General features: G+C 63.1%; 1 protein-coding gene across 1 annotated transcript; it reads left to right on the forward strand.

Annotated features, from left to right (window-relative positions):
* The first annotated feature begins 1,166 nt into the window (after positions 1–1,166).
* Positions 1,167–18,431, forward strand: LOC119696731 (very long-chain acyl-CoA synthetase-like). The gene is made up of 10 exons (XM_038126546.1): positions 1,167–1,653; positions 6,868–7,077; positions 9,445–9,603; positions 10,539–10,663; positions 10,755–10,949; positions 12,625–12,715; positions 12,844–13,042; positions 13,132–13,229; positions 13,628–13,758; positions 18,151–18,431. Exons 1-10 carry the CDS (start codon positions 1,167–1,169, stop codon positions 18,325–18,327), a joined length of 1,872 nt encoding a protein of 623 aa, XP_037982474.1. The 3' UTR covers positions 18,328–18,431.
* The last annotated feature ends 705 nt before the right edge of the window (positions 18,432–19,136 follow it).

The following is a 19,136-nucleotide window of genomic DNA, read 5'->3' on the forward strand; positions in this document are numbered from 1 at the left end:
GTCCCTGAGGTGTCCCCAGGATGTGTCTGAGGTGTCCCCGCGGTGTCCCCAGGGTGTCCCTGCTTTCGGGGTGTGACTGGGGTGTCCCCAAGGTGTCCCCAGGGTGTGTCTGAGGTGTCCCTGAGGTGTCCCCAGGGTGTCCCTGCTTTCGGGGTGTGACTGGGGTGTCCCTGGGGTGTCCCCAGGATGTGTCTGAGGTGTCCCTAGGGTGTCACCGGGGTGTCCCTGCTCTCGGGGTGTCCCTGGGGTGTCCCCAGGATGTGTCTGAAGTGTCCCCAAGGTGTCCCCGAGGTGTCCCTGCTTCCGGGGGTGTCCCTGAGGTGTCCCTGGGGTGTCCCCAGGATGTGTCTGAGGTGTCCCCGCGGTGTCCCCAGGGTGTCCCTGCTTTCGGGGTGTGACTGGGGTGTCCCTGGGGTGTCCCCAGGGTGTGTCTGAAGTGTCCCTGAGGTGTCCCTGAGGTGTCCCCGAGGTGTCCCTGCTTTCGGGGTGTGACTGAGGTGTCCCTAGGGTGTCTCCAAGGTGTCCCTGGGGTGTCCCCAGGATGTGTCTGAGGTGTCCCCAAGGTGTCCCCGAGGTGTCCCTGCTTCCGGGGGTGTCCCTGAGGTGTCCCCAAGGTATCCCTGGGGTGTCCCAGATGGACAGCCGGCCGGCAGAGGATTCACGGCCGGACGGACGGACAGCCAGGCTGGCAGAGGCCGGACAGAGGGACAGCCGTGGTGGCACATGCTGGGTGGCCGGACAGAGGCCAGACGGCTGGACAGACGGACAGCCAGGCCGGCAGAGGCCAGGCAGAGGCCGGACAGACGGACAGCAGGGCAGGCAGAGGATGGATGGTCGGACAGAGGCCAGACAGACGGACAGCAGAGGTGATAGAGCCCGGATAGCCGGACACAGGCCGGACAGCAGGACAGCTGGAGAGCAGGACAGACAGACAGACAGGCAGGCAGGCAGGCAGAGGCACCGGGCCGCGGCAGCTGCCGCCCACGGAGCCGCTCCCGGGGGCGGGGAAGGCCAAAGGGAAGAAAACAACCGGAGAGAAGGAAGGAAAGCAAACGCCGAGCGCGAACCGGAGAGCGGCGACCTCCGGACCCCGGCGCCGCCGCCGCCACCACGGCCCAAAGGTCGCCCGGCGGACCTTGGCCACCGGCCCCGGCGCGCTGGTGGCCATGGCGGTGCTGCCGGCCCTGGCGGCCCTGGCGGCCGCGCTGCTGGTCCTGGTGCCGCTGGCCGCGGCCCGGTGGGCGCCGTTCCTGCGGCAGGACCTGGCGTTCTTCGTCACCATGGCGCGGTCCTCGCTGCGGTGCCGCCGGCGCCTGGCCGGCCGGCCGGCCACCACGCTGCTGGACGTGTTCCGGCGTCACGCCCGGCTCCGGCCGCGCCGGCCGCTGCTGCTCTTCCAGGACCAGGTGTACACCTTCGAGGACGTGGAGCGCCGCAGCAACCGCGCCGCCTGGGCGCTGTCGCGGCGGCTGGGGCTGCGCGGCGGCCGCGCCGTGGCCGTCTTCCTGCCCAATGAGCCGGCCTACCTGTGGACGTGGCTGGCGTTGGCCAAGTTGGGTTGCCCCATGGCTTGCCTCAACTGCAACGTCAGGGGACGGGCGCTGCGGCACGCGCTGGACGCGGCCCAGGCCACCGTGATGCTGGCCAGCCCTGGTGAGAGGGGACAGCGCGGTGTTCAGGGGGGTTTGTGGCCACCAAGGCCACCGTGATGCTGGCCAACCCCGGTGAGAGGGGACAACGGGGCGTGCAGGGGGGTTTGTGGCCACCAAGGCCACCGTGGTGCTGGCCAGCCCTGGTGAGAGGGGACAGCACGGTGTTCGGGGGGGTTTGGGGCCACCAAGGCCACCGTGATGCTGGCCAGCCCTGGTGAGAGGGGACAGCGCGGCGTTCGGGGGGGTTTGTGGCCACCAAGGCCACCGTGGTGCTGGCCAGCCCTGGTGAGAGGGGACAACGGGGTGTTCAGGGGGGGTTTGTGGCCACCAAGGCCACCGTGATGTTGGCCAGCCCTGGTGAGAGGGGACAACGCGGCGTTCAGGGGGGGTTTGTGGCCACCAAGGACACCGTGGTCGGTGCCAACCCCAGTGAGAGGGGACAGCGCGGCGTTCGGGGGGGTTTGGGGCCACCAAGGTCACCATGGTCGGTGCCAACCCCGGTGAGAGGGGACAGCGCGGCGTTCAGGGGGGTTTGTGGCCACCAAGGCCACCGTGATTGGTGCCAGCCCTGGTGAGAGGGGACAGCGCGGTGTTCGGGGGGGTTTGTGGCCACCAAGGCCACCGTGATGCTGGCCAGCCCTGGTGAGAGGGGACAACGGGGCATTCAGGGGGGGTTTGTGGCCACCAAGGTCACCATGGTCGGTGCCAGCCCCAGTGAGAGGGGACAATGGGGTGTTCAGGGGGGGTTTGGGGCCACCAAGGCCACCGTGGTTGGTGCCAACCCCAGTGAGAGGGGACAGCGCAGCGTTCGGGGGGGTTTGGGGCCACCAAGGCCACCGTGGTGCTGGCCAGCCACAGTGAGAGGGGACAACGTGGCATTCGGGGGGGGTTGTGGCCACCAAGGCCACCGTGATGCTGGCCAGCCCTGGTGAGAGGGGACAGCGCGGTGTTCAGGGGGGGTTTAGGGCCACCAAGGCCACCGTGATTGGTGCCAGCCCTGGTGAGAGGGGACAACGTGGCATTCGGGGGGGGTTGTGGCCACCAAGGCCACCGTGGTTGGTGCCAGCCCCAGTGAGAGGGGACAGTGTGGTGTTCAGGGGGGTTTGGGGCCACCAAGGCCACCGTGGTGCTGGCCAGCCCTGGTGAGAGGGGACAACGGGGTGTTCAGGGGGGTTTGTGGCCACCAAGGCCACCATGGTCGGTGCCAACCCCGGTGAGAGGGGACAACGGGGCGTTCAGGGGGTTTGGGGCCACCAAGGCCACCGTGATGCTGGCCAGCCCTGGTGAGAGGGGACAACGGGGTGTTCAGGGGGGGTTTGGGGCCACCAAGGCCACCGTGGTTGGTGCCAACCCCAGTGAGAGGGGACAGCGCGGTGTCTGGGGGGGTTTGGGGACATGAGGGGTTTGTGGCCACCAAGGCCACTGTGGTGCTGGCCAGCCCTGGTGAGTGCACGTGGGGTGGGGGGGTTTGCACGTGTGTCACTGTCACTGTGTGTGTCACTGTGTGTGTGTCACTGTCCCTGTGTCCCTGTCCCTGTGTGTGTGTCCCTGAGTGTGTCCCTGTGTGTCCCCGTGCGTGTCCCTGTCCCTGCGTGTGTCCCTGTGTGTCACTGTCACTGTGTGTGTCACTGTGTGTGTGTCACTGTCCCTGTGTCCCTGTCCCTGTGTGTGTGTCCCTGAGTGTGTCCCCGTGTGTCCCCGTGAGTGTCCCTGTCCCTGCGTGTGTCCCTGTGTGTCACTGTCCCTGTGTGTGTCACTGTGTGTCACAAGACATGGCTGTCCCTTCCTCTTTGTGCCGCTGTCCCTTCCTCTTTTTGTCACTGTCCCTGTGTGTGTCACTGTCTGTGTCCCTGTGTGTCCCTGTGTGTGTGTCCTCGTATGTCACTGTGTGTGTCACTGTGTGTGTCTCTGTCCCCGTGTGTGTCCCTGTCCCTGTGTGTGTCCCTGCGTGTGTCCCTGTGTGTGTCCTTGTGTCTCTGTCCCTGTCCCTGTGTGTGTGTGTGTCCCCGTGTGTCCCTGTGTGTGTGTCCCTGTGTGTGTCCCTGTCCCTGTGCGTGTCACTGTCCCTGTGTCCCTGTCCCTGTGTGCATCCCTGTGTGTGTGTCCCTGTGTGTGTGTCCCTGTGTGTGTCACTGTCCCCGTGTGTGTCCCTGTGTCCCTGTGTGTGTCCCTGTCCCCGTGTGTGTCCCTGTCCCTCTGTGCGTGTCACTGTGTGTCACTGTCCCTGTGTCCCTGTCCCTGTGTGTGTCCCTGTCCCTCTGTGCGTGTCACTGTGTGTCACTGTCCCTGTGTCCCTGTCCCTGTGTGTGTCCCTGTCCCTGTGTGTGTCCCTGTCCCTGTGTCCCTGTCCCTGTGTGTGTCACTGTGTGCGTGTCCCTGTGTGTGTCACTGTGTGTCCCTGTCCCTGTGTCCCTGTGTGTCCCTGTGTGTGTCCCTGTCCCTGTGTGTCCCTGTGTCCCTGTCCCTGTGTGTCCCTGTGTCCCTGTCCCTGTGTGTGTCCCTGTTCCTCTGTGCGTGTCACTGTGTGTCCCTGTCCCTGTGTCCCTGTCCCTGTGTGTGTCCCTGTGTGTGTCCCTGTCCCTGTGTCCCTGTGTGTGTCCCTGTCCCTGTGTGTCCCCCCCAGGTGCTCCCGTGGGATCGGGGCTCCCTTTGGGGTGATGCCGTTCAGGGTCACTGAGGGGCCTGGAGGAAGGGGACCCCCTTTTGGGGTGCTCGGGGTCTGGGGGGGTGTCCAGGGGATCAGGGACCCCCTTTTGGGGTGCTCGGGGTCTGGGGGGGCACGGGACCCCCTTTTGGGGTGCTCGGGGTCTGGGGGTGTCACAGGACCCCCTTTTGGGGTGCTCGGGGTCTGGGGGGGTGTCCAGGGGATCAGGGACCCCCTTTTGGGGTGCTCGGGGTCTGGGGGGGCACGGGACCCCCTTTTGGGGTGCTCGGGGTCTGGGGGTGTCACAGGACACCCTTTTGGGGTGCTCGGGGTCTGGGGGGGCACGGGACCCCCTTTTGGGGTGTCAGGGTCTGGGGGATCAGGGACCCCCTTTTGGGGTGCTCGGGGTCTGGGGGTGTCACAGGACACCCTTTTGGGGTGCTCGGGGTCTGGGGGTGTCACAGGACACCCTTTTGGGGTGCTCGGGGTCTGGGGGTGTCACAGGACACCCTTTTGGGGTGCTCGGGGTCTGGGGGGGCACGGGACCCCCTTTTGGGGTGCTCAGGGTCTGGGGGGGCACAGGACCCTCTTTTGGGGTGTCAGGGTCTGGGGGATCAGGGACCCCCTTTTGGGGTGCTTAGGAGGTCTGGGGGGGTGTCCAGGGGATCAGGGACCCCGTTTTGGGGTGCTCAGGGTCTGGGGGTGTCCGGGGGATCACAGGACCCCCTTTTGGGGTGCTCGGGGTCTGGGGGGGTCACAGGACCCCCTTTTGGGGTGCTGAGGGTCTGGGGGTGTCTGGGGGGTCAGGGAGCCCCTTTTGGGGTGCTCAGAGCCCCCCTTGGGCAGGTTTGGGGTGCTCAGGGTGCCCCTCGGCGTTTTTGGGGTGTCTGGGGGGTCAGGGAGCCCTTTGGGGTGCTCAGGGTGCCCCTCGGCGTTTTTGGGGTGCTCAGGGGGTCAGGGAGCCCTTTGGGGTGCTCAGGGTGCCCCTCGGGGTTTTTGGGGTGCCCACAGCCCCAGGGCTCACATTTGGGGTGGGTCTGGTGCCCACCTGGCCAGGTGCCCATTTGGGGGTACCTTGGGGTGCCCACCTGGGATCCTTCACCCACCCACGCATTCCAGGTGTGCCCACCTGACCAGGCACCCGTTTGGGATTCCAGGTGTGCCCACCTGGCCAGGTGCCCATTGGGGCTCCCTTGAGGTGCCCACCTGGCCAGGTGCCAATTTGGGGGTACCGGGGTGCCCACCTGGCCAGGTGCCCATTTAGGAGTACCAGGTGTGCCCACCTGACCAGGTGCCCATTGGGGGTGCCGGTGTGCCCACCTGGCCAGGTGCCAGTTTGGGGGTACCAGGTGTGCCCACCTGACCAGGTGCCAGTTTGGGGGTACCGGGGTGCCCACCTGGCCAGGTGCCAGTTTGGGGGTACCAGGTGTGCCCACCTGACCAGGTGCCCATTTGGGGGTACCGGGGTCGCTCACCTGGCCAGGTGCCAATTTGGGGGTACCAGGTGTGCCCACCTGACCAGGTGCCCATTGGGGATTCCAGGTGTGCCCACCTGACCAGGTGCCAGTTTGGGGGTACCAGGGGTGCCCACCTGACCAAGTGCCAGTTTGGGGGTACCGGGGTGCCCACCTGTCCAGGAGCCCATTTGGCGGTACCAGGGGTGCCCACCTGGCCAGGTGCCCATGTGGGGGTACCAGGTGTGCCCACCTGGCCAGGTGCCCATGTGGGAGTACCGGGGGTGCCCACCTGACCAGGTGCCAATTTGGGGGTACCGGGGTCGCTCACCTGACCAGGTGCCCATTTGGGGGTACCGGGGTCGCTCACCTGGCCAGGTGCCCATGTGGGGGTACCAGGGGTGCCCACCTGACCAGGTGCCCGTTTTGGGGGTACAGGTGTGCCCACCTGACCAGGTGCCAATTTGGGGTACCAGGTGTGCCCACCTGGGCAGGTGCCCATGTGGGAGTACCGGGGGTGCCCACCTGGCCAGGTGCCCATTTAGGGGTACCAGGTGTGCCCACCTGACCAGGTGCCAGTTTGGGGGTACCGGGGTGCCCACCTGGCCAGGTGCCCATTTGGGGGTACCGGGGTCGCTCACCTGACCAGGTGCCAATTTGGGGGTACCAGGGGTGCCCACCTGACCAGGTGCCCCTTTAGGATTCCAGGTGTGCCCACCTGACCAGGTGCCCATTTGGGGGTACCGGGGGTGCCCACCTGACCAGGTGCCTATTGGGGCTCCCTTGAGGTGCCCACCTGGCCAGGTGCCCATTTGCGGGTACAGGTGTGCCCACCTGACCAGGTGCCAATTTGGGGTACCAGGTGTGCCCACCTGGCCAGGTGCCCATGTGGGAGTACCGGGGGTGCCCACCTGACCAGGTGCCAATTTGGGGGTACCGGGGGGTGCCCACCTGGCCAGGTGCCCATTTGGGGGTACCGGGGGGTGCCCACCTGGCCAGGTGCCCATTTGGGGGTACAGGGGTGCCCACCTGTCCCGGTGCCCATTTGGGGTACCAGGTGTGCCCACCTGTCCAGGTGCCCGTGTAGGGTCACCGCCGTGCCCGCGTGTCCCCGCAGAGCTCCGCGAGGCCGTGGAGGAGGTTCTGCCCGAGCTGCGGCGCGACGGAGTCGCCGTCTTCTACCTGAGCGCGGCGTCGCCCACGCCGGGCGTGGAGGCGCTGCTGCCCGCCATCGAGGAGGCGCCCGAGGAGCCGCCGCCCGCCGCGCACCGCGCCGGCGTCACCGCCGACTCCAAGGCCATGTACATCTACACCTCGGGCACCACCGGTGAGCATTGGAGGGGTCTTGGGGGGCTTCCTCCAGCCCTGGCCATCACGGATACACCTGGGCCAGGTGTGTCCTGGCTGTGTCCATGTGGGCAGCCTGGAGGGGCCTGGGGGGCTTCCTGGGCCATGGCAGGTTCACCTGGGCCAGGTGTGTCCTGGCTGTGTCCACACATGGGCAGCTTGGAGGGGTCTTGGGGGGCTTCCTCTAACCCTGACCATCTCAGCTCCACCTGGGCCAGGTGTGTCCTGGCTGTGTCCATGTGGGCAGCCTGGAGGGGCCGGGGGGGCTTCCTGGGCCATGGCAGGTTCACCTGGGCCAGGTGTGTCCTGGCTGTGTCCATGTGGGCAGCCTGGAGGGGCCTGGGGGGCTTCCTGGACCATGATGGCTCCACCTGGGCCAGGTGTGTCCTGGCCGTGTCCATGTGGACAGGTCAGCATTGGAGGGGTCTTGGGGGGCTTCCTCCAGCCCTGGCCATCACGGATACACCTGGGCCAGGTGTGTCCTGGCTGTGTCCATGTGGACAGGTCAGCATTGGAGGGGCCTGGGGGGCTTCCTGGACCATGGCGGGTCCACCTGGGCCAGGTGTGTCCTGGCTGTGTCCATGTGGGCAGGTTGGCATTTGTGGGGTCTTGGGGGTCTTCCTCCAGCCCTGACCATCTCAGGTTCACCTGGGCCAGGTGTGTCCTGGCTGTGTCCATGTGGGCAGGTCAGCATTGGAGGGGTTTGGGGGGCTTCCTCCAGCCCTGGCCATCACGGATACACCTGGGCCAGGTGTGTCCTGGCTGTGCCCATGTGGGCAGCTTGGAGGGGCCTGGGGGGCTTCCTGGACCATGGCAGCTCCACCTGGGCCAGGTGTGTCCTGGATGTGCCCACACATGGGCAGCTTGGAGGGGCCTGGGGGGCTTCCTGGACCATGGCGGCTACACCTGGGCCAGGTGTGTCCTGGCTGTGTCCACACATGGGCAGCTTGGAGGGGTCTTGGGGGGCTTCCTCTAACCCTGACCATCTCAGCTCCACCTGGGCCAGGTGTGTCCTGGCTGTGTCCATGTGGGCAGCCTGGAGGGGCCTGGGGGGCTTCCTGGACCACGGCAGGTTCACCTGGGCCAGGTGTGTCCTGGCTGTGTCCATGTGGACAGGTCAGCATTGGAGGGGTCTTGGAGGTCTTCCTCCAGCCCTGACCATCTCAGGTTCACCTGGGCCAGGTGTGTCCTGGCTGTGTCCACACATGGACATGGGCAGCTTGGAGGGGCCTGGGGGGCTTCCTGGACCATGGTGGCTCCACCTGGGCCAGGTGTGTCCTGGCTGTGTCCATGTGGACAGGTCACCATTGGAGGGGTCTTGGGGGGCTTCTTCCAGCCCTGGCCATCACAGATACACCTGGGCCAGGTGTGTCCTGGCTGTGTCCATGTGGGCAGCTTGGAGGGGTCTTGGAGGTCTTCCTCCAGCCCTGACCATCTCAGCTCCACCTGGGCCAGGTGTGTCCTGGATGTGTCCATGTGGGCAGGTCACCATTGGAGGGGTCTTGGGGGGCTTCCTCCAGCCCTGGCCATCACGGATACACCTGGGCCAGGTGTGTCCTGGCTGTGTCCATGTGGGCAGCCTGAAGGGGCCTGGGGGGCTTCCTGGACCACGGCGGGTCCACCTGGGCCAGGTGTGTCCTGGATGTGTCCACACATGGGCAGCCTGGAGGGGCCTGGGGGGCTTCCTGGACCATGGCGGCTCCACCTGGGCCAGGTGTGTCCTGGATGTGTCCATGTGCGCAGGTCAGCATTGGAGGGGTCTTGGGGGGCTTCCTCCAGCCCTGACCATCACGGATACACCTGGGCCAGGTGTGTCCTGGCTGTGCCCATGTGGGCAGCCTGGAGGGGCCTGGGGGGCTTCCTGGACCACGGCGGGTCCACCTGGGCCAGGTGTGTCCTGGCTGTGTCCACACATGGGCAGCTTGGAGGGGCCTGGGGGCTTCTTGGACCATGGCAGCTCCACCTGGGCCAGGTGTGTCCTGGATGTGTCCACACATGGACATGGGCAGCTTGGAGGGGCCTGGGGGGCTTCCTGGACCATGGCGGCTCCACCTGGACCAGGTGTGTCCTGGCTGTGTCCATGTGGGCAGCCTGGAGGGGCCTGGGGGGCTTCCTGGCCCATGGCGGCTCCACCTGGGCCAGGTGCGCCCTGTGCCCGCGGGAGGGCTGGGCATCGCTCGCCGCATGAACGTGGATGTGGCTCCTCACGGTTCCTCCAACAAGGGACAACGACCCCCAGCTGCAGAGACCCCCCTGTCCCCCCCAGCACCCCCAGACCCCCCCAGGCCCCCCAGGACCCCCCAGGCCCCCCAGGCCCCCCGGTGCCACCGGCGCGCTGTCCCCGCAGGGCTGCCCAAGGCCGCGGTGATCACGGAGCAGAAGCTGATGATGGTGGCCAGCCTGGCGCGGATCTGCGGCCTGCGGGCCGACGACGTCGTCTACACCACGCTGCCGCTCTACCACTCGGCCGGGCTCCTGGTGGGGCTCGGGGGGTGCCTGGAAGTGGGTACGGACACCCCGGAACACGGGAGGGATGGACAGACGGACGGGACGGATGGATGGGGGATGGAGGAATGATGGATGGATGATGGATGGATGGATGATGGATGATGGATGGATGATGGATGATGGATGATGGATGATGGATGGATGATGGATGATGGATGGATGGATGGATGATGGATGGATGGATGATGGATGATGGATGGATGATGGATGGATGATGGATGGATGATAGATGGATGGATGGATGATGGATGATGGATGGATGATGGATGGATGGATGGATGGATGGATGGATGATGGATGGATGATGGATGGATGGATGATGGATGATGGATGGATGATGGATGGATGGATGATGGATGATGGATGGATGATGGATGGATGATGGATGGATGATAGATGGATGGATGGATGATGGATGGATGATGGATGGATGATGGATGGATGATGGATGGATGATGGATGATGGATGGATGATGGATGGATGATGGATGATGGATGGATGGATGATGGATGATGGATGGATGATGGATGATGGATGATGGATGGATGGATGATGGATGGATGATGGATGGATGGATGATGGATGGATGATGGATGGATGGATGGATGATGGATGGATGATGGATGGATGATGGATGATGGATGGATGATGGATGATGGATGGATGATGGATGGATGATGGATGATGGATGGATGATGGATGGATGATGGATGATGGATGGATGATGGATCATGGATCATGGATGATGGATGGATGATGGATGATGGATGATGGATGGATGATGGATGATGGATGGATGATGGATGATGGATGGATGATGGATGATGGATGGATGGATGGATGATGGATGGATGGATGATGGATGATGGATGGATGTAGACAAGGATAAAAACAGAAGACCCCTGGTCACCGTCCCCGCGCCGTGTCCCCAGGAGCCACCTGCGTCCTGCGGGCCAAGTTCTCGGCCTCCCAGTTCTGGCCCGACTGCCGGCGCTACAACGTCACCGTCATCCAGTACGTGGGCGAGCTCATGCGCTACCTGTGCAACACGCCCAAGGTGAGGCCCCGCCCGCCCCAAACCCCCCATCGAGGGCTCCGCGACGCTCCGGTCGCGCCCCGAGGTGGCCCTGTCCCCGTGTCCCCCGCAGCGCGCCGACGACCGCGAGCACGGCGTGCGCATGGCGCTGGGCAACGGCATGAGGGCGGAGGTGTGGAAGGAGTTCCTGCGGCGCTTCGGGCCCGTGGCCGTCTGGGAGTTCTACGGGGCCACCGAGGGCAACGCCGGCTTCATCAACTACACCGGCAAGGTCGGCGCCGTGGGCAGGGCCAACCGGTTCATCAAGGTGAGCTCGTCCTCATCGCGCCGGGACGCCGCCGCCGGCGCCGCCAAGGTGGGCCCTCGAGTTGGGTTCCAGCCGAGGAAAGGCTGAAGTTTTGGTTGAGTCTTGGGTGAAGCTCTTGGTGGCGGAGCGAGCGGTGACATCTCCAGGGGAAGCCAACCCCATCGGTCCGCACGAGGCAGAGTCCCCAGAACGCCCTTTTCACACCCAAAATGAGTCCCCTCCGCCTGGTTGGCCAACATCGACCCAACAGTGTTGAGGCGCAGTCTGGTTTTGGGGTGTCCACGGGGGCCTGGTCATCTCGGTGGCCCTTTGGTGCCGCGTCTCAGCCGCCACTCACCTGTGGAGCAAAAGCTGCAAAAATCCGATTTTTGAGCAAAAGCTGGGACGGAGCAAAAGCTCAAAAATCGAAATTTTGAGCAAAAGCTGGGACGGAGCAAATTCTGCAAAAATCAGATTTTCCCCCCGTTTTGCCCGTCGTGCTGTCCCACAGCTCCTGGATTTGGAAGATGCCTCCAGTGAGTTCACGCGCGTTTAGGATGGATCGGGTCAAACCTCACTGAAAAAACTTTAAACCGTGTTTAATTTTAGTGATTTCGGCTAAAAATTTTAAATTAAGGGCAATTAAAACCAGATGGTTTTTAACGCCCAGGATGTCGGGATTGGGGGCGTTCCCGTGGGTTGGAACGGACCAATCCCAGCAGAGCACGCTCAGAATGGGAAGGAAATTCCAGAAATTTCCATGGGAAAGAAATTCCGGAAATTTCCACAGTAAGGAAATTCTGAAATTTAGACAGGCAGGAAATTCTGGAAATTTCCATGGGAAGGAAATTCTGGAAATTTCCACCAGGAAATTCTGGAAACTTCCACGGGAAGGAAATTCTGGAAAATTCCACCAGGAACTTCTGGAAAGTTCCATGGGAAGGAAATTCTGGAAATTTCCATGGGAAGGAAATTCTGGAAACTTCCATGGCAAGAAAATTCTGGAAATTTCCACAAGGAAATTCTGGAAATCTCCACAGGAAGGAAATTCCAGAAATCTCCACAGGAAGGAAATTCCGGAAATTTCCACAGGAAGGAAATTCTGGAAACTTCCACGGGAAGGAAATTCTGGAAACTTCCATGGGAAGGAAATTCTGGAAATTACCACAAGGGAATTCTGGAAATCTCCATGGGAAGGAAATTCTGGAAATTTCCACAAGGAAATTCCAGAAACTTCGATGGGAAGGAAATTCTGGAAATTTCCACGGGAAGGAAATTCTGGAAATTTCCACAAGGAAATTCCAGAAATCTCCATGGGAAGGAAATTCCGGAAATTTCCACAGGAAGGAAATTCCAGAAACTTCCATAGGAAGGAAATTCTGGAAATTTCCACAAGGAACTTCTGGAAATTGCCACGGGAAGGAAATTCTGGAAATTTCCATGGGAAGGAAATTCTGGAAATTTCCACAGGAAGGAAATTCTGGAAACTTCCATGGGAAGGAAATTCTGGAAATTTCCACAAGGAACTTCTAGAAAGTTCCATGGGAAGGAAATTCTGGAAATCTCCATGGGAAGGAGATTCCAGAAATTTCTACAAGGAACTCCTGGAAATCTCCGCGGAAGGAAATTCCGGAAACTTCCACGGGAAGGAAACTCTCCTCCGTGTTTCTGAGCCGGGTCTCTCCCCGCCCTGCAGCTCTTCGCTCCCTTCGAGCTCATCAGGTACAACGTGGAGCTGGACGAGCCCGTGCGCGACGAGCGGGGCCTCTGCATCCCCACCGGGCCCGGTGAGGGCCCCCGAGCCGCCTCCCCGCCCCGGCCACCCCCATCCCGGCCGCCGGAATCCTCCAGGAGCCCCTGGAGGAAGCCGAGGGAAGGGCTGGGCGGCCTCCGAGCCTCCTCTTCCTCCCCGCAGGCGAGACGGGGCTGCTGGTGGTGAAGATCACCAAGCACACCCCGTTCCACGGCTACGCCGGCGACTCGCGGAAGACCGAGAAGAAGATCCTGCGGGACGTCCTGGCCAAAGGCGACGCCTTCTTCAACAGCGGCGACCTGCTCGTGGTGGACAGCGAGAACTTCGTCTACTTCCAGGACCGCGTCGGGGACACCTTCCGGTAACCCCGAGGCTCCCGCGCGCGCGCCCGAGCGGACGGGGCCGGCCCAAATCCCCCCCCGTCACCGCCCCGTCCCTTCTCGTCCCCAGCTGGAAGGGGGAGAACGTGGCCACGACGGAGGTGGAGGCCACGCTGGGCTTGGTGAGCTTCATCCAGGAGGTCAACGTCTACGGCGTGGCCGTGCCGGGTGAGCCCCACCAAAATGAGGGTCTGGGGGGGGTTTGGGGAGGGTGAGGGGTCCCCAGACCACCCCCGAGGAGGTTCAAAAGGGGCTTTTAACATCCACAAGGGCCCGAGGATCCCCCAAAAGGGTGACAACGGGACTTGGCTGCCCGAAGCGGGGGTCAGGAGCTGGGTTGGGGCCATGTGGCCACGATGGAGGCAAAACCAGGGAGCACCCACCCAAAAGGAGCACCCGGAGTCGTCCCGGGCACGGGACGCGCCTCCGCCACCACCCCAAAACTGGGACAAACCCACCCGAAACACGTTTGGCCACCCCACACCCCACCCCCAGTGGCCCAGGGGGCCTCAAGAAGACCCCAAGGAGGTGAGGGCGCCCCAGGTGACCCCAGGCGATGTTGGCAGGGTGCGAGGGCCGCTGTGGCATGGCCGCCGTGCGCCTCAAGGACGGGGCCACCTTCGACGGCGACCAACTCTACGCCTTCACGCAGGACACGCTGCCCGCCTACGCCGCCCCCCGCTTCATCCGCATCCAGGTCAGGGGGGCTCCGGGGGGCTCCGGGGGGCTCCGGGGGGCTCCGGGGTGGTGGGGCTGGCCTTGGGATGGGGAGGGTCCAGCACTGCAGCGCCCAGGCATGGACAGGTGGAACTGTGGAAGGGTTGGGTTGGAAGAGGCGTTAGAGCTCCTCCAGTTCCATCATGGCCAAGTGGAACCATGGAATGGTTGGGTGGGAAGAGGTGTTAGAGCTCATCCAGTTCCATCGTGGCAGGATGGAATCATGGAATGGTTTGGGTTGGAGAAGACTTTGGAGCTCATCCAGTTCCATCCTAGCAGGATGGAATCATGGAAGGGTTGGGTTGGAAGAAGCAATGGAGCTCCTCCAGTTCCATCACAGCCTGGTGGAATCATGGAATGGTTGGGTTGGAAGAGGCGTTAGAGCTCCTCCAGTTGCATCGTGGCAGGATGGAATCATGGAATGGTTGGATTGGAGAAGACTTTGGAGCTCCTCCAGTTCCATCACAGCCAAGTGGAATCATGGAATGGTTGGGTGGGAAGAGGCGTTAGAGCTCATTCAGCTTCACCATGGCCTGGTGGAATCATGGAAAGGTTGGGTGGGAAGAGGTGTTAGAGCTCATCCAGTTCCATCATGGCCTGGTGGAATCATGGAATGGTTGGGTGGGAAGAGGCAATGGAGCTCCTCCAGTTCCATCATGGCCTGGTGGAATCATGGAATGGTTGGGTGGGAAGAGGCAATGGAGCTCCTCCAGTTCCATCATGGCCAAGTGGAATCATGGAATGGTTGGGTGGGAAGAGGCAATGGAGCTCCTCCAGTTCCATCATGGCAGGATGGAATCATGGAAAGGTTTGGATTGGAGAAGACTTTGGAGCTCCTCCAGTTCCATCATGGCCTGGTGGAATCATGGAATGGTTGGGTTGGAAGAAGCAATGGATCTCCTCCAGTTCCATCATGGCAGGATGGAATCATGGAAGGGTTGGGTTGGAAGAAGCAATGGATCTCCTCCAGTTCCATCACGGCCTGGTGGAATCATGGAATGGTTGGGTTGGAAGAGGCGTTAGAGCTCCTCCAGTTCCATCGTGGCAGGATGGAATCATGGAATGGTTGGGTTGGAGAAGACTTAAGAGCTCCTCCAGTTCCATCACAGCCAAGTGGAATCATGGAAGGGTTTGGGTTGGAAGAGGCGTTAGAGCTCCTCCAGTTCCATCATGGCAGGATGGAATCATGGAATGGTTGGGTTGAAAGAGGCAATGGAGCTCCTCTGGTTCTGCTCATGGCAGGGTGGGGTTCGGCATGGCATGGCAGGGTTTGGATTGGAGGGGACTTTAGAGCTCATCCAGTTCCACCACAGCCCGGTAGAACCATGGCAGGGTTTGGGTCGGAAGAGGCATTGGAGCTCCTCCAGCTCCACCACGGAACCATGGCAGGGTTTGGGTCAGGGGGCTCTTTGGGGCTCCACCACGGAACCATGGCAGGGTTTGGGTCAGGGGGCTCTTTGGGGCTCCACCAGGGGAACCATGGCAGGGTTTGGGTCAGGGGGCTCTTTGGGGCTCCTGCAGCTCCACCACGGAACCATGGCAGGGTTTGGGTCAGGGGGCTCTTTGGGGCTCCACCAGGGGAACCATGGCAGGGTTTGGGTCAGGGGGCTCTTTGGGGCTCCACCATGGAACCATGGCAGGGTTTGGGTCAGGGGGCTCTTTGGGGGGCTCCTCCATCTCCACCACGGAACCATGGCAGGGTTTGGGTCAGGGGGCTCTTTGGGGCTCCACCAGGGGAACCATGGCAGGGTTTGGGTCAGGGGGCTCTTTGGGGCTCCCCCAGCTCCACCACGGAACCATGGCAGGGTTTGGGTCAGGGGGCTCTTTGGGGCTCCACCACGGAACCATGGCAGGGTTTGGGTCTGGGGGCTCTTTGGGGCTCCTCCAGCTCCAGCCGCAGCGCTGGTGTCCCCCCAGTTTCCCACGGTGGCGCCGGTCACCCCGTGCCAGTCACGGCGCTGGGGGTGCCCTGGTGGCAGCGCGGGGAGTCACCCCCTGGTTGGTGGCACCGTCCCTCCGTTCCTGGCCACGGGCACTCGGTGTCACCCGGTGCCGAGGACGGTGCTGTTCCCATGACGGAGTTGAGGTCCCCCCGCTTTGGGGCCACTCTGTGCCAACGGGGTCACCCTGTCCCAATGGGGTCACCTGGTGCCATCAGGGGTCACCTGGTGCCAGTGGGGGTCACCTGGTACCAATGATGGTCACCTGGTGCCAATGATGGTCACCTGGTGCCATCAGGGGTCACCTGGAGCCAATGGGGGTCACCCTGTGCCAATAGGGTCACCCTGTCCCAACGGGGTCACCCTGTCCCAATGGGGTCACCTGGTGCCATCAGGGGTCACCTGGAGCCAATGGGGGTCACCCTGTGCCAATGGGGTCACCCTGTGCCAATGAGGGCCACCTGGCACCAATGGGGGTCACCTGGTGCCAACGGGGGTCACCTGGTGCCAACGACAGTCACCCTGTCCAAGGGTCACCTGGCACCAATGGGGGCCACCTGGTGCCAACAGGGGTCACCCTGTGCCAGTGGGGGTCACCTGGTACCAATGATTGTCACCTGGTGCCAATGATGGTCACCTGGAGCCAGTGGGGGTCACCCTGTGCCAATGGGGGTCACCTGGTGCCAACGGCAGTCACCATGTCCCAACAAGGGTCACCCTGTCCCAACAAGGGTCACCTGGCGCCAATGGGGGTCACCTGGTGCCAATGATGGTCACCATGTCCCAACAAGGGTCACCTGTCCCAACAAGGGTCACCCTGTCCCAATGAGGGTCACCCTGTCCCAGCAGGGGTCACCCTGTCCCAGCGGGGGTCACCTGTCCCAATGATGGTCACCTGGTGCCAGTGACGGTCACCCTGTCCCAGCGGGGGTCACCTGGCACCACCGGGGGTCCCCCCAGGCCAAAGCCACCCCCACACCCCCAGTGCCGCTTCCCTGGGTGGCACCTTGGCACGGCCAACGGTTGCCTGGTGCCACCACGGCCGCTGTCCCTGTCCCCACGCCCACTGTCCCTGTCCCCAGGCCACTGTCCCTGTCCCCACGGCCACTGTCCCTGTCCCCAGGCTGCACTGGAGGTGACGGGCACCTCCCAGGGTTGCCAAATGCCACCATGGCCGCTGTCCCTGTCCCCAGGCCGTGCTCAAGTGACAGGCACCTTCGGGGGTTACTCGGTGCCACCACGGCCGCTGTCCCTGTCCCCACGGCCGCTGTCCCTGTCCCCAGGCCACACTGGAGGTGACGGGCACCTCTCAAATGCCACCATGGTCACTGTCCCTGTCCCCACGGCCGCTGTCCCTGTCCCCAGGCCGCGCTGGAGGTGACGGGCACCTCTCAAATGCCACCATGGTCACTGTCCCTGTCCCCATGGCCGCTGTCCCTGTCCCCAGGCCACCATGGAGGTGACGGGCACCTTCCAAATGCCACCATGGCCACCAGGGAGGTGACAGGGACCTTCTGGGGTTGCCTAATGCCACCACGGCCACTGTCCCTGTCCCCACTGCCACTGTCCCTGTCCCCACGGCTGCTGTCCCTGTCCCCACGGCTGCTGTCCCTGTCCCCAGGCTGCACTGGAGGTGACGGGCACCTCCCAGGGTTGCCAAATGCCACCACGGCCGCTGTCCCTGTCCCCAGGCCTCCAGGGAGGTGACAGGGACCTTCAGCAGTTGCCAAATGCCACCACGGCCACTGTCCCTGTCCCCACAGCCAGTGTCCCTGTCCCCAGGCCGCGCTGGAGGTCACGGGCACCTCTCAAATGCCACCATGGCCGCTGTCCCTGTCCCCAGGCCACCATGGAGGTGACGGGCACCTTCTGGGGTTGCCTGGTGCCACCACGGCCGCTGTCCCTGTCCCCACGGCCGCTGTCCCTGTCCCCAGGCTGCGCTGGAGGTGACGGGCACCTTCCAAATTCCACCATGGCCACTGTCCCTGTCCCCAGGCCGCCAGGGAGGTGACAGGGACCTTCTGGGGGTGCCAAATGCCACCATGGCCGCTGTCCCTGTCCCCACGGCCGCTGTCCCTGTCCCCAGGCTGCGCTGGAGGTCACGGGCACCTTCTAAATGCCACCACGGCCACTGTCCCTGTCCCCACGGCCGCTGTCCCTGTCCCCAGGCTGTGCTGGAGGTCACGGGCACCTTCTAAATGCCACCATGGCCGCTGTCCCTGTCCCCACGGCCGCTGTCCCTGTCCCCAGGCCGTGCTGGAGGTGACGGGCACCTTCTGGGGTTGCCAAATGCCACCACGGCCGCTGTCCCTGTCCCCACGGCCGCTGTCCCTGTCCCCAGGCCACCAGGGAGGTGACAGGGACCTTTTGGGGGTGCCAAATGCCACCACGGCCGCTGTCCCTGTCCCCACGGCTGCTGTCCCTGTCCCCAGGCCGCGCTGGAGGTGACGGGCACCTTCAAGCAGTGCAAGAGCAACCTGGTCAAGGAGGGCTTCGACCCGGGCCTGGTGCGGGACCGGCTGTTCCTGCGCGACGCCGCGCGCCGCTCCTACGTGCCGCTGAGCGCCGCCGCCTTCCAGGACATCCTGCACGGCCGCCTCGCGCTCTAGGCCGCGGTAATTAGCGCGGGATAATTAATTAGGGGCTGATCGGGGCCGTGGGCGGGTCTGGAGAACCTTGGGGTCGCTGGAAATTAAAACCCGTAATTCCCGGTTCCGAGTCTTTTTTTGGGGTGGCAGCGGCTCCGCGGTGGACCCGGGGCACTGATGGCCCCGGGTTAATTAGCAAAGATTAATTAGTGGCTAATCAGCACTAATTAGCCTCCCCCGGCACTTTGGGCAGGTCTGGAGCACCTCGGACTTGCTGGAAATGAAACCCTCAATTCTCATTTTTGAGTCTTTTTTTGGGGTGGCAGCGGCTCCGGGGTAGACCCAGGGCACTGATGGCCCCGGGTTAATTAGCAGAGATTAATTAGTGGTTAATCAGCACTAATTAGCCTTCCCCGGCACTTTGGGCAGGTCTGGAGCACCTTGGGGTCGGTGGAAATTAAACCCTCAATTCTCATTTTTGGGTCTCTTTTGGGGTGGCAGCGGCTCCGCGGTGGCCCCGGGGCGCTGATGGCCCCGGGTTAATTAGCAGAGATTAATTAGTGGCTAATCAGAACTCTGGGGAGGTTTGAAGCTGGAAATGAAAGCCTCGATTCCCGTTTTTGGCTGCCAAAGGATTTGGGGCATTTGAGGTTTTTTTGGGGTGGCAGCGGCTCCGCGGTGGCCACAGGATGCCGATGGCCCCGGGGTAATTAGCTAAGATTAATTAGTGGCTAATCAGGAGCGGCTCCGAGTCTCCTCTCCTCCCCCTGGAGCTCCTCCGCGGCTCGGAGCCCGCTCTTCTCCCTCTGGAGCTCCACCAGCCGCAGCTC

This window comes from Motacilla alba, unplaced genomic scaffold, assembly GCF_015832195.1.
Source record: "Motacilla alba alba isolate MOTALB_02 unplaced genomic scaffold, Motacilla_alba_V1.0_pri HiC_scaffold_35, whole genome shotgun sequence".
NCBI classification, from domain to species: Eukaryota; Metazoa; Chordata; class Aves; order Passeriformes; family Motacillidae; genus Motacilla; species Motacilla alba.

Bases quoted from the DNA above. Each gene is read 5' to 3' on its own strand.
- LOC119696731 (XM_038126546.1), top strand. From the start codon at position 1,167: ATGGCGGTGCTGCCGGCCCTGGCGGCCCTGGCGGCCGCGCTGCTGGTC. The intron at 12,716-12,843 runs GTGAGGGCCCCC...TCCTCCCCGCAG, and splicing joins CTGCATCCCCACCGGGCCCG to GCGAGACGGGGCTGCTGGTG. The intron at 13,043-13,131 runs GTAACCCCGAGG...TCTCGTCCCCAG, and splicing joins CGCGTCGGGGACACCTTCCG to CTGGAAGGGGGAGAACGTGG.